At 40.3% G+C, this 13393-nt stretch overlaps 3 protein-coding genes across 4 annotated transcripts; 2 read left to right on the plus strand and 1 right to left on the minus strand.

Moving 5' to 3' along the window:
• Nucleotides 1-915: 915 nt before the first annotated feature.
• Nucleotides 916-1491, plus strand: LOC135672233 (uncharacterized). Its single transcript, XM_065180691.1, has one exon. The coding sequence runs from the start codon at nt 916-918 to the stop codon at nt 1489-1491; it is 576 nt and encodes a 191-aa protein (XP_065036763.1).
• A 1352-nt stretch (nt 1492-2843) lies between these two features.
• Nucleotides 2844-5742, plus strand: LOC135671792 (kinase-interacting family protein-like). Of its 2 annotated transcripts, XM_065180001.1 has the most exons (3): nt 2844-3109; nt 3955-4122; nt 4645-5742. In XM_065180001.1, the coding sequence occupies exons 2-3, from the start codon at nt 4032-4034 to the stop codon at nt 5595-5597; spliced, it is 1044 nt and encodes a 347-aa protein (XP_065036073.1). In that variant the 5' UTR covers nt 2844-3109; nt 3955-4031; the 3' UTR covers nt 5598-5742. The 2 variants fall into 2 exon arrangements, with proteins under 2 accessions (XP_065036073.1, XP_065036074.1); XM_065180002.1 differs by lacking the exons at nt 2844-3109; nt 3955-4122 and adding an exon at nt 4382-4556.
• A 431-nt stretch (nt 5743-6173) lies between these two features.
• On the minus strand, nt 6174-7175 carry LOC135672234 (uncharacterized). The gene has a single exon (XM_065180692.1). It carries the CDS (start codon nt 7173-7175, stop codon nt 6174-6176), a length of 1002 nt encoding a protein of 333 aa, XP_065036764.1.
• Between the last annotated feature and the right edge of the window lie 6218 nt (nt 7176-13393).

A 13393-nucleotide genomic window follows, 5' to 3' on the forward strand; every position in this document is an offset into this window, starting at 1 on the left:
AGTCTCAGACGGCGTTTGAAATAGGAAACACCACTTCCACTGGGGTTCGGACTTCCATTTCATTCTGGTTTCCTGCTCAAACTAGGATTTCCAAGAAATGCCTACATCACCTCTTTTGGTAAAATCTTGATGGGAATTATAACCACATCAAGTTTCCTAAATAGTCTCAGTAAGCAGTGGGTGCTGGAAGAGTTCCAAGATACCGTGAAGGCTAGCAAGCACCAATCTGACGGTACCAATGCACCCGCCGATATTGTGCACGAATCTTGATCAATGCGTTTGGAAATCTATTTAAAATGCATGCAATGGACAGGACTGTGCGATTTCAATAGGAGACGGGAAGACTTCTTGTAATTTTTACTGGTCAAATCAATAAATAAGATGATAATTCCACATCCTAATGTTTTATAATTCAGCAACACGATAGTTTACTCCAGTGTAATTATCACATAACGGAGAGGAATGGATTCATGATGACCGTAATCAACATTCTTAAACAATATGTCGTCTCCCTAATCTCTTGGCCCTTCTGAGAGCATAATTTGTAGGGCCCGGCTTCATGTCATACTTTCTCAAACAAGAGATCGGCCAGATTCGGGCGGTCCAGAAAAGAGTAAAGCTTCGGCACGGTCCGGTTCAGACTGCTCTGCCGTCAAAACACCGCCAGGGGCCCATCAGACCCAAAGAAGTCAAAGGAGTTTGTTATATATGGAACACCCAAATTTCCCCTACCACCTATCCTTCCTTTGATTCGCGAATGCAAATCGTCTACGAGCAGCTGTGAGGTAGGTACATGTTCCGGGTATACCACGAACAGGTCGGAATAGATTTTTGGTGTATATAGTCCCTTCTCTTCCACATAAAGTTGCTCGCTTTTTTCTCTCCTGTCGTCTTCCCATTCTTCTGTTCTCAACCATGGCTTCCTTCTCCGCCCCTGCGACCGTCCTCTTCGTTGCCGTCGTCGCTCTCCTTGCCTCCTCCACCGCCGCCCGGCCCGGCGCCCCTTTCCACCCCCGCAACATCCTCTTCATTACCTATTCCATCTCCACCACCGGATCCTCCTCCACTGCGGCCGACGTCTCCGCCGCGCCCCATCGCTTCTACCGTTTCGTCTCCATATGCCGCACCATCACCCCCTTCTCCTCCTCCGCATACGCCTTGAACGACGGCCGCCCGTTTCTGATCCGACGGCCGCACCTGGTCCGCCGCGCGGTCGCCGAGCCCGCCGGCCTCGGGTTCGGCTCCCTCCAGGAGCGCGCCAAGGACATCATCGTGGTCGTGGCTGGCCTTCTCTTCGGCGTCGGCTGCGGCGCCCTCACCGCCGCAACCATGTACCTTGTCTGGTCCCTCGTCTCCAACCACTACGATGCGTGCGCATCCGACGGGGAGGAGGAAGAGGATTACATGGCTGATAGCCCCAAGAAGGTGGGGTACGTCCAGATCCCGGCCGCCGATCATGCCCCGGCCAAAGAAGGGTATGAGGCGAATTAGGGCTTGGTGCTTTAAGAATCATGATGTTGGATAATTGTTTAGTATACTGCACCAATTGATTCCCATAGTATTATGTTCGCGTATGACTTGCATTGTGTCTTATGGCTATGGTATCTTCCTTGGATTTCACATAAAAGAAGTCGAGTTCTTGCTAAAATAAGACCATTTTCTGCCGAATCTTGTTACATTTCATGCTGTGGATCTCGTTTATCCCTTTCAATTGTAGAAGCTCTAGGAGATGCAGATCTGCTTGTTATAAATATGACACCTTTATCTCTGTGTGCTTTTAGTACAAAGCAGTTTGATTCACGAGTACTGTTTTTTGGCTCATGCTTTAGGAGACGGTTGTGATTCTTTGTTTTGAGATATTTCATCTTTCATTTTCCTAGCACTCTACTTTTGTAGTTGGACTGCAAAGTAAATGAATTTTATGGCAAATATCAAGAGTTAGGATGAACAGGTTGTTAACTGGTTTTGAGTAGATTAAAGCGGAATAGCTATCAGGATTTTGAGTATTACCTATTCTGTCTGTGATGGTCAGTCACTGCCACATTAGTGTATCTACCATACATGACACAGAAATACCATAGAGGAAACAATTATAATCATCTTATGTCCATTTAATCATATAAAGCTAAGTGGATAGAGATTGGTAGGCATCATTAGTCACTTGCAGAATTTACTTCAGGTGTGGCCTGGTGATCAGATCATTCGAGGTTTTTGTTTTGATTGGCAAGCAGAGCCGATCCATGCACACATCAAGGATGGGGTTATGAACAATTTGTGTTAACAAGCAAAATCTTGGCCTGGGAAGCATTGCCCGTTCTTGAAGGGATCAGTGTGGAATTCATTATTGCAGATTTATCATTTGATGGCCAACATAGTTGGTAATTCACATTTCTCCATGATTCTTATCACAGTGGACTCGTTCAGATTTTGATGACCTTACGTCTCCAAACACAGATTCCATATCTTACACTAAAATGATTTCTGAATTACATTTCTCAAATATTGTTTGTTAATATTACTCCAAAAAATAAGGTTAATCAATACTAACAGTAGTCAATATTAGTCTGTTTCGAGTATAAATAAATAAATAAATACCATAATATTTTTATAATTATAATTAATTTATTTATAATACTAATTAATTTAACGAAAATGATATATTTGCAATCCTCTCGGCAGCGGTCGGTGATTGGCAATTTCGTGAATACGACCAAGTAGGGGGCTCTAAACCAAAACGCCCGTAGTCAAGAATGCGACATCTGACGGCTTGAGTTGAAAACACTGGACGCCGCAGGCTACGTTTCCCTTTTTTATTGGCTACACTTCAGAGAACGGGGAACCTGTCCACCACCACCGCCGTCCATCTTCCCCTACCCGAAGTGTCGACGGCTTTGATGGCCATAGAAGCCTGGGCTCTAATTTGAACGAATCAGCAAAACCAAACATGGTTGGATCTTACTCCTCTCTCTCTCTGTGGACATCGGGCGGACCTAAATGGCCCCTTCCCTCTGCTCTGCTCTGCTTCTGCTCCTGCTGATTACTCATGTCGCTTCTCGGGTAGTATAGCAGAGCTTCTCCGGCGAACTGGACTCTCTCTTCCTTCAAAGCGGTACAGTTTCCCGTCTCATGTCATGTTCTCATCCTCTGTTCTCCATTTTCTTGTCTTTTTTCTTGTTATCTTTCTCAAGAGCACACAGAAGAAAAGAAAGAAACACCTACCCTAAGTTTTCTTTTCTTAGAATGACAGCAGTAGATTACGACGAACATTGCAATAGAACGTGAGATGTTACTGATGTAGTGGTTCCTTAGATGTTCTTAACTGACCCTGTTTGCCAAACTGGAGTTCATTTTCTGTGAACTTGACATTCTTTGTTGCTTTCCCACTCCTATTTTTTCACCCAGGCAGATAGCTTTAGCTTTGCAAAAGAACGCAAAAATAAAAATAAAAATAAAACCTTCTCTTTTCTTAGTATATCTGTACGGATTATAAAGATTTTGATCAAACATAAAAAATAATTTCATTAGTTTAACGTGTACCATGTGAAATATTACTGATATAGCATAGAATAAAGGTTACATGTAAAACCAGAGTTGGAATTACAACATTCTGAAGCTCTTCTCTCCGTGTTTCACATCCCCAATGTTTTTCGCTCTTAAGGCAGGCTGGCAATCCCAACTTTTCCGGTGATTATGATTTATTTCTTTTTATCTAGATTACGTTCCAACTTATTTAACGTAACTTATCAGATTTAAAATGTGTATCTTATCTCCAAGCTGTTTCGATCGGATTTAGCTTTTTAACCCTATCACAATGCCTCCACGCACCCATGGTTCTCCTGCTTCCTGATCTCCGGTGATGTAACCCTCCGGGTTCGCACCAAGTTATCTTTTCGTTTACGAGTTTACTTGTCTGTCACTTTTTGGCTCGTCTCACGTCATGCTCAATCGATTCAGGAGAAGGCCTGCAGCGTTTTCTTCTTTTGTGTTTACCGCATTGAAACGCGGCGTCCCTGGCGACGTTTCCCATTGCGATGACGACGGCGACGACGACGACGACGACGACGGGACACTCCTTGTGTCGGTCCTCCACATGCCCGCCTTGGCTTCAAGCGACTCTTGCAGGTGACGAGCACTGTTCCCCTTAGCTTTTCTGCTGCTTCTTCTCATCTCGCGAATGGAAGAAGTCGGATGGGAAACGAACAAAATTAACGTACTTGAGTGTTTGCCGAAGTAAATGAAGGATGCTATGTCACTGTCTCGGTAGTGTTGCTTCCAGGGAGAGTAAAGTGGTTGGATTCTCTATATTTGCTTTGGATGGTTGCTATCATCCCTTTCTGGTTGAGTTTGAAACGTACGATAAGTTTTTAATGGGATATTGCAGTCAAATAGGGAGTGGAATGGAGAGTAGAAGCAGAACAGCCTGCTACGTTACGTAGGTCTATTAATATCTGCTGTCCTCTTGTCAATACTGTTCGCTCATTACGATGCAGATTTACAATTTCTGCCTACTCTGCAGCAAAACATAAATTGAATGTGTTTTTTTTCTGGAGAAAAAGGTTGGGATTAATTTCAAGTTAAAATTAGATCTCTGATTTCTTTGGTTATGAGATAGAAATTGCAAGTAATTGGGTTAATGGGGTGCAGATATAGAGCATAGGGTGCAAGCTGTCGCGGTGGCTGTACCGGAGAACTCGAAGGCGGACACGTTCGCGGAACGGGCGGAGAACTACTACCAGAGGCGGCCCCAACTCATCGCCCTCCTCCACGACCTCCATAACCGGTACCTCTACCTAGCCGACCGCTACTCCCAGTCCCTGCTCCACCGACATCAACGTCGCACATCCTCCGTTCCCTCCGACCTCGACGCCGATGACGATCATGATCTGCGGGACTCCGCTTACTCTGACGCCGAGAGCTCCCTCTCCTTCCAACCATTGGCTGCCCAGCCACAACCGCTGCCCCGAGGTACGCCCCCCGCTGTCGCCGCCGCCGACGACCTGGACATGATCGTGGCGCAAATGGTGCTGGCGTCGGTGGAGCGGGATCTGCTGGAGGCGGAGAGCGCGGAGGCAGAGCGGCGGCTGGCCGAGTCGGCGCGCAAGATCGAGCTGCAGGGGAGCCTGGTGGAGGTGCTTGAGGCGGAGCGGATGGTGCTGCTGGGGGAGAATTCGCGTCTGGGCTTCCGGGCGGTAACCGCGGAGGAGGAGATGCGTGCGGTGGCGGCGGAGCTCGGTTACTTGCGGCGGCGGGGTGCGGACCTGGCGCGGACGGTGGTGAAGCTGCGGGAGGACCACCGTGTGTGTCTCATGGGGCGGACGATCGAGGGTCTCCAAGCGCAGATCTACGGGCTGGAGCAACGGAACCGGGAGTGCTTCGAGGCCATGGCGCGGCGGGAGAAGGAGAAGGGGGAGGCGCGGGCGGAGGTGAACCGCCTGCGCGATGAGAACCGCCGGCTGAGGGAGGAGGCGGAGGCGGCCCGGGGTGGTCGGCCGCGGGCTCGCAGCTTGTGGGAGCGAGTAAGTATGTTGGAATGGGCTTCTTCCCCATGCGTTCCGCACGTGAAGCAAGCAAAGGGACCCAAAGGCTGCCTCGGCTAATAATATTGAGCCCTTTTCATGCTTCGTTTCTTTTTGCCTTACGTTATCGCGTAGACTGTATAGAGTCGTAACGTGATGCAGTTCTGCTATGGAATTGTCCACTTTGGCTAAACTTAATTTGATTCATCACGGTGGAATTTGTGATTGTCTGCCAGTCTGATCAAATCATGAGTGATGGACACAAAGTATGGCTGATCAACGCGTGCTTTAATTGATATGCCAATCAAAAAACTAATGTATAGAACATCGATCTCTTCAGCGTCTGATCAAAGCATGGGTGAAATTACAACAAAAACATAGTATAGATTAATCAAAATTACAGCAAAAATTAAAAATTCAGAGTTCATATTAGAACAGAAAAGAGAAAAAAAATAAAACAAGATATACATCAGATATATTTACATTAATAGCGAGTTTCTACATTGCCATTTTGGTTCTAATTAGGGACAACTTGGAAAATAAAATGATTATTTTGAAGAAAAAAAATATTGTTTCTAATTTTTTAAAAATAAAAATATTTTGCGAAAATTTTTGAAAGGTAACAAACTTCTCGCACGAATTCGCCTTAATTACTATTTAGTAGTGCTTCCGTTTTGCGTGCAACAGTTGCTTGCGATGCCGACTTGCAGCAGACCGGAGGCGGCTCAACGCGGCATTCCTCGTTCCCATCGCCGCATGAAACGCTCCGTTGACGCTGCCCGTCAGCCGGTCCAACCCGTCCGTCATTTCCTCCGTCGCGCTCTCCAACGCTGCCACCGCCATCCCCAGCCTCTCCATTCGGTCTCCGTGCTCCTCCCCGCAAATCACCGCCTTCAACTTCCTCACTGACGCCTCCACCGCCTCCAGCTCGCTGGGGGGCACCGTTCCTATTCGGGCGGAAACTTTCGCCGCGACCTCGTTGTAGGCCTCCGCCCACGGCCAGTCGCTGGAGACCCGTATGTCGTGCGGGAGAGCGGCCTCCCCTTTGCCGATCGCCCCCATCGTTGCTGCCGTTACCAGGCGCGAGACAGCCTCCACCGCGTACGTCGCCCTCCGCACGACCGACGCCTTGCCACGCGGTGGCTCATCGGGCGCCATTATCCGGATCGTCTTGCCTGCTGAGCCCTCGATCTCGCAGCTCGGCGTGCTCTCCCACTCGACTATCGCCTTCTGCGCCCGTCGGATTCTCTCTTTCGTCAGCGACTCCTCGTCGGAGAGGAGGCGGAGAACGAAGCGAAGGGGGAGGAGCCAGCGCTCCAACCTGGCGACCTCGGCGGAGGCGGCGTTGCATGCGTCGAGGAGGGTAACGCCGGCGTCGAGGAGGGCAACTAGGTCATCCGGGTCGGGGCCGCGGAGGGAGTGGTCGGAGACGAGGTCCGCGGCGCTGGCAAGGGTGAGGGCGAGGAGGTGGACGGCGCGGGCCACCCAAGGGAGGGGGACCTGCAGCGAGTGGCCGGGGATTGGGAGGAGGGAGCTGAGACGAAGAGCGAGAGTTTCTTCGAAGTGGCAAGAGGAGGACGGCGAGGGGGAGGGCTTGAGGGGCGACTTCGAGGGGAAGAGGTGGAGCGAGGTATAACACTTGTCGATTATGGAAGACATGGGATGAGGAGGATCCTAAGAGTATTTCGCTACAGTTGGGATATCTTATTCGGAGTCGGGGATAAGGGATGCAAAGAACTGTGTGCGCGTGCCGCGGAAGAGGCAGGAGTAGCTTACTCCGTGTTGGGGGTAAGGGATGCGAGGGGCCAAGCTTTATACAGGAAAGGATGGATTACCCAAACACGCGTATTGCGTGTTTGGTTAAATGCCTTAAAGGCCTTTGGTACGGCCACGTTGCCATGGTTGCTTGGAACGGGTCAAGTGGGTACTTTCAAAGGATTTATGAATCGAATGAGCATGATGAATAGGATATTGACGCCGGTGCTATGATGTGTGCATACGTTATCCAGGGTGACGTTGGGCTTTTGTGGATGCATCCCGTGTTCTCGGACTACCATCACACGGTACCCAAGTCTTGACCGATTCAGTCTTGGTGGAATTTGTTTGACTATTGCAAGTTTGATGGACACAAAATTGCTAAGAACAGGGACGGAAGTTTGGTGCCCAAGTCTTCTCATAGTAAAATCCATCCGCGTTGGTTCAGAAATGATGATCGAATTCATCTACCGTCATGCGAATGCATTAGACATTCAATTGATGGCTTGTTGCATTGACCCCGTCAACTTCGATTCAATTCGTCGTCCGACTGTATTGTAGATCGCGAATTTAGATCCATCTTCCAAGAGCCGAGAAAGTTCGGAAGCAATCCCTAATGTGGTTGCAGAAGAGGAGCTGCAGGTTTCAGTTCTCTATTTTAGTTATCGGTCTTGGGGCTTTTCACGTATAGGCAATCCGATTACATATCTTACTCGTGCAATCAACACATCTATCGAATCGAACAATGAGTCAGTACTCACAAGACGAAATGATAATTGATAGTCCCAACATTAACATAAATCGTCACTCCACAATTGTTTATGCACGATTTCTTAGCTTAATGATGGTTGGATAATCCTGTTAGTATAAAAATCATAATATGTTATTATTATACAAAAAAATTTAATGTCTAATCAAATAATAATAAATTTAAATTTATGATGTATATTTTCGATATTGCTTATAAAACCTTTTTTCTGATTTGCGGATGCACCATCATCAGATTCAAAATCCATAGTGACGTTGATCTTTAAGATTTATCAAATCGATAAAAAAAATTAAATATCTATAATTATAAGAAATCTTTAAGATTTATCAAATAAATTATTATTGATAAATACCAATTACTATTGCTTTCATTTTAAGATGATTCATTGTAATGATAAATATTTTATTCTCTTTTAATTTTTATATTAAAATAAATATCTATTGTTGGTAACGTGTTAGAATTAATCTAAGAATATTTTTGTAATGTTTTATTTAAAACATACAAAAATCAAATTTGTACCTTTCCATTTCAAATCAAACTTTATGTTCTTCATATGACATTCCTTGTCATAGAAGTAATATGGAGTTTTTTTTATGAATTTATATAATATTTATAAACTTAGATAATTTATGCTTTTAACTTTCTTTTATTGTTACCCACTCTTGTACTTAAAATATTATGAGTTTTTTCTACTTAAATCTTAATTCTTTCCAAATACATATACTAGTTAGTTCATCCAAGTTTCATTTATCCTTAATTTTATTATAGTAAATTTTAAACGAGACAAACTAAGAAGCAAAATTTAAAATAAATTATACAAGAAATGACTTAACTATATGAATGTTGTTTGAGTTTATAGCTTTATCAACCATATTAAGAATATAATCTTAAATTTCTCAAATACTTTCATATTAAATTTTAGTTATTTTTTATTAATATATTAGTCAATTACTTATCAGTAAGTTTAAATTAATCTTTAAAATATTTCAGTACGCTAATTATAGATTATAATGAAGTCTAAATATTATTCATAATTATCATAAAATTGAGTCTTTTAAACTTTTTTATCGGTTATCTTAATTATTTATTCCACAAAACTTTCAATAATTAAGTATGTGATCCTTTTAACTAATCTAATTAAGGTCTAATATACCTAGTGTAAATTACATATACTTATGTCATTTATGATAATTTAATCCAAAAATATATAGACATTTACAAGAATAAAATAAAAGAAGTACCATTGCAATAATATAATATTAATACTTTGAGTTTTTCAGTAATGTTGAACTAATATCATCTATATTTTATTTTTGGTGAAATATTGACATATCTAGTATTCACACAAAATTATTTATGTATAAATATCATCCTTATGGAATAGTATTATTATTATTGGGTATATAATCCTAAACCGTAAGGATATCCAAAACAGCATCATCTTATCCTATCTCATAAATATTTGAAGTAGATTCTCTTTTACGATTATTTAAATCTCCTAATCATGTATATCATTGTGAATATTATTTTTCTTAATATAATTTTATTTTATAAATTATTCGTATAAGCCATTTTGATAGTTGTAATACCAATACAATAAAATAAAATATAATTTAAAATATCATATAAATGATAAGACCTTTATTATAAATTATATCACATATGTCAATCATCCCAAGCAACTTTTACACTACCGGTCATATAATATTTATAGAAATAAATTATAAATAATATTCATTAAATTTTTTAAATATAATTTATGCTTAAAAATTTAATTATAAAATAATAATCATAATAATTATTAAATATTAATTAGCATAAAAAAAACTCATATGATAACTATAATCATTATGAAACATAAATTATATCTTTATGTGAGAAATAAATATTATTTCATAATTTTAAACATATACATGCCAATAACCAAATAAACATCCAAGAACAATAATTAGATTTTTATTTATTACATACAAAATTTAATCCATAAGCCATATGAGAAAACTATAAAAAAAATTATAATTTATATTTTTAAAAAAAATTCTTATAGAATCTTTATACCAATCAATCTTATTTAATTATGCAAGCCCAGAATTGGGTTAAACATTAACCCAATCAAGTCAATAAAATACTAAATTTGATCGAAATAAAAATTAATCAAAATATAATTTTTTCTAATTCGATCAAAACTTGATTGATCAAATCTAAATCTAGTTAAATGATAAAAAGATATAGTTATGATTAGTTTGATCAAAGTATTTGATTAAAATAAATTACATTAATAAATTTTATAATTGAGGACATAATTTATTTATTTTTTAAATTTCTAAAGGGTAAAATTATAATTTTCATTTAGGGTATATAGAGAAAATTTATGATTTCTTGAAGGGAAAAATTGAAAAGCAAATATAGGGATACATATTAGAATTATCTTATTTATTAGAGATAAATTTATCCTTCTAAGTAAAAACCTAACTATCCCTTTTTACGATCACTGCATGAGGCACGACGACCACCACCAGCATGAGGCACCGCAATCGATGTTCATAGTCACTATGTGATGTGCGATCTTTGATGTCTAATTGATGCCGGTCGTCACTAGCAAATGCTTCCACAGCGATGTTGTTGCAGTCACCACTGAGAATTATGTTGTTGTAATCATTGTAGATAGCGATAGTATTGTTATAGTCACCACACATAGTGACGTTGCATAGCCACCACAACCATCACGGGCAATAGCACTACTATAGTTGCTGCACATACTTGCATTGCATAGTCACTGCTTGTGATTGGGCTAGCGACCAATGGAGGCCATCACCCTTAATAATGCTATTACCGATAACAAGTTATCGATAGTGGTTCATCGATAAAAAACAAGGAGTCTTACATCACTTGTAAGTAGGCAATAGGATGGACTAGATTGAAAAGCAAATCAACAATACTCTTGGATTGTTTATGCATCATAAATAAAAACTGATTAATACCTTTTCATAAGCAAATGATACTAACAAATAGATCTAAAGTATTTGATTTAATAACTAGGCCTTTGATACCAATTTTAAGCATAAAAATCACTATTATTATAAAAAAAAATTTAATACCAAAATCTGAAATCAAATAATAATATAGCTAAATTTACGATGCACACTTTTGATGTTCTCAAAAACACATTTTCTCTAATCTACAGGAGCACCATCATTGGATCTGAAATTTGTAGTGATACAAATATGTAAGAAGAACTAGAACCGCTATCTTCTTTCTTTTTATTATTCATAAGACTGAGCAATGGATTTAGGAACAAATGAGATATGAGAAAAGATATGTAATCTCTCAATGATTGGTTCACATGACTAAGGGAGATAAGAGAATATCTAAAATCTCTCAATCATGTCACATATCCCCGTCTTCTCTTATTTACGTATTTACATATTCATATATCCGTATATTATACATTATGTTATTAGTCTCTAAGAAATTTTATTTATTTATGGGTAAGAATAGAGGATCTATGATAAGTAATTAGGAGAGTCCCTCCTATCAAGGTTATCTCCTAAGGAATCTTAGTATAGTTGAACTTCTTTTTTATTTATCAATAATCATAATCGAAATCCAATAACATTCATAATATATCTTACATAATTAGAAGAGCCATATAATCTAACAAATCAATATAATTATTTTCGATATTAATCTCAATCTCGACTCAAAGATCACTTCGGAATGTTAAAAAAAATATGTTCTTAACTAGATATGAGAAAATTTGAACTTTGAAAAATTTTCAAACTATCTGAATTCTACACTAACTTTAACATCAAATAGACCTTTGTCAAGTACGTCTTCATCCTAACTTTATATGATCATCTATCGAATCCTTAGTCTTTTCAAACACCTCCACCCACAACAAGCTTGAAAGTGAAAGAAGTTAGAATCGAATCCATATCACGTGATGGACACAAAATCTTACTTATCCTATAGCAAACCATGAATTTGTAGGAAAATATAACAATTTTATAGAGCTGTATTTTCATGTTTGATAGACTTATGTAAGTGAGATTAAACTACTTCTCGATCGAATTTGAGTCGAGCATCGCAACGAAAATGAATACGTGAGTTAGATATAATACGGGCTTAGTCAATCGTAGAACAAATGGAATGGGATTCTTAAGCATCCATCCTACAACCATCTCTACGTACAACATTTCTCTCAGATGGAATCCACTTAGCTTCTTTTTTATTTTTTTCTTAAATTCAGGAACAATTTCTAAATGATAATATGTTTTGGAGGTTAAGCAGGTATGTTTTCGTATTATGGGTTAGTTCAAAGATGAGAAGAACAGTACATACTTATTTAAAGATTTCAAGTGTACCAACATATGATCTTCTCAAGCGTAGACTCGTCTGTGCCATCAACTTTATAGAACGATTCGATTCATTTACACGATCACATCCGTCACAATCATTTCAAGTATACGCTATGTGCATTCTGTAGAATAATATTTAAAGATGGATATAAATAATGTGATTACTTTTCTGCCAATCAACTTAAGCACATCACAAACCAAGTGTTCATAAGGGTGCCACAGGAATCGAGCAAAGCATCATCTACTTATCAAGAACATTAATATGCTTACCGTGCGTCATTTAGTGACGACATCATCTCTTTCTTCAAGCTATAATTTCTAGACGCTTCTTGAATTGCCCTATTATCCGAATTACTGTAAATATTCTTTCCGAGAAAAGTAGAAACTGCATTTAGGCGTTCGGACTCTCCGTGACCTTGTTCAGTCCAATTATTCCTTCTCTGCTTCTTCATCCTTCTCAAGCTCTGCAACCTAAACTCTACTTCTTTCATCGTGGGCCTGTAATTTCCTTTTAGTTGGAGACACATCTGTGCAAGTTGGATCACTTCGTGAAGCCCTTCTTCTATCCCTTCTTTCAGAACACGAGCTTCAAGAAATTCTACGAGGCGATCGTCTCTTACTGCTTGGAGAAAATGCATGGACAGATTCATGTTTTCTCCGTCCTCGGCGTGGAAAATTGATCTCTTGCCTGTTAAAAGCTCAACGAGGATGACTCCAAAGCTATAAACATCACTCTTCTCTGTTAGTTGACCGGTTTGGTAGTATTCAGGATCCAAATATCCAAATGTACCTTGTACGCCCGTAGATATATGAGTTTGATCGAGAGGAATGGATCTTGAAGCTCCGAAATCTGATACTTTTACAGTAAGATGAACGTCTAAGAGTATATTGGATGACTTGACGTCTCGATGGAAAATAGAGATGCTAGCGGCTGACTGTCAATAAGCAAGAGTTCCTGCAGTGTCTGTAGCAATTCTCAGACGATCTTCTCAAGA

This window comes from Musa acuminata, chromosome BXJ1-4, assembly GCF_036884655.1.
Source record: "Musa acuminata AAA Group cultivar baxijiao chromosome BXJ1-4, Cavendish_Baxijiao_AAA, whole genome shotgun sequence".
Lineage (NCBI taxonomy): Eukaryota > Viridiplantae > Streptophyta > Magnoliopsida > Zingiberales > Musaceae > Musa > Musa acuminata.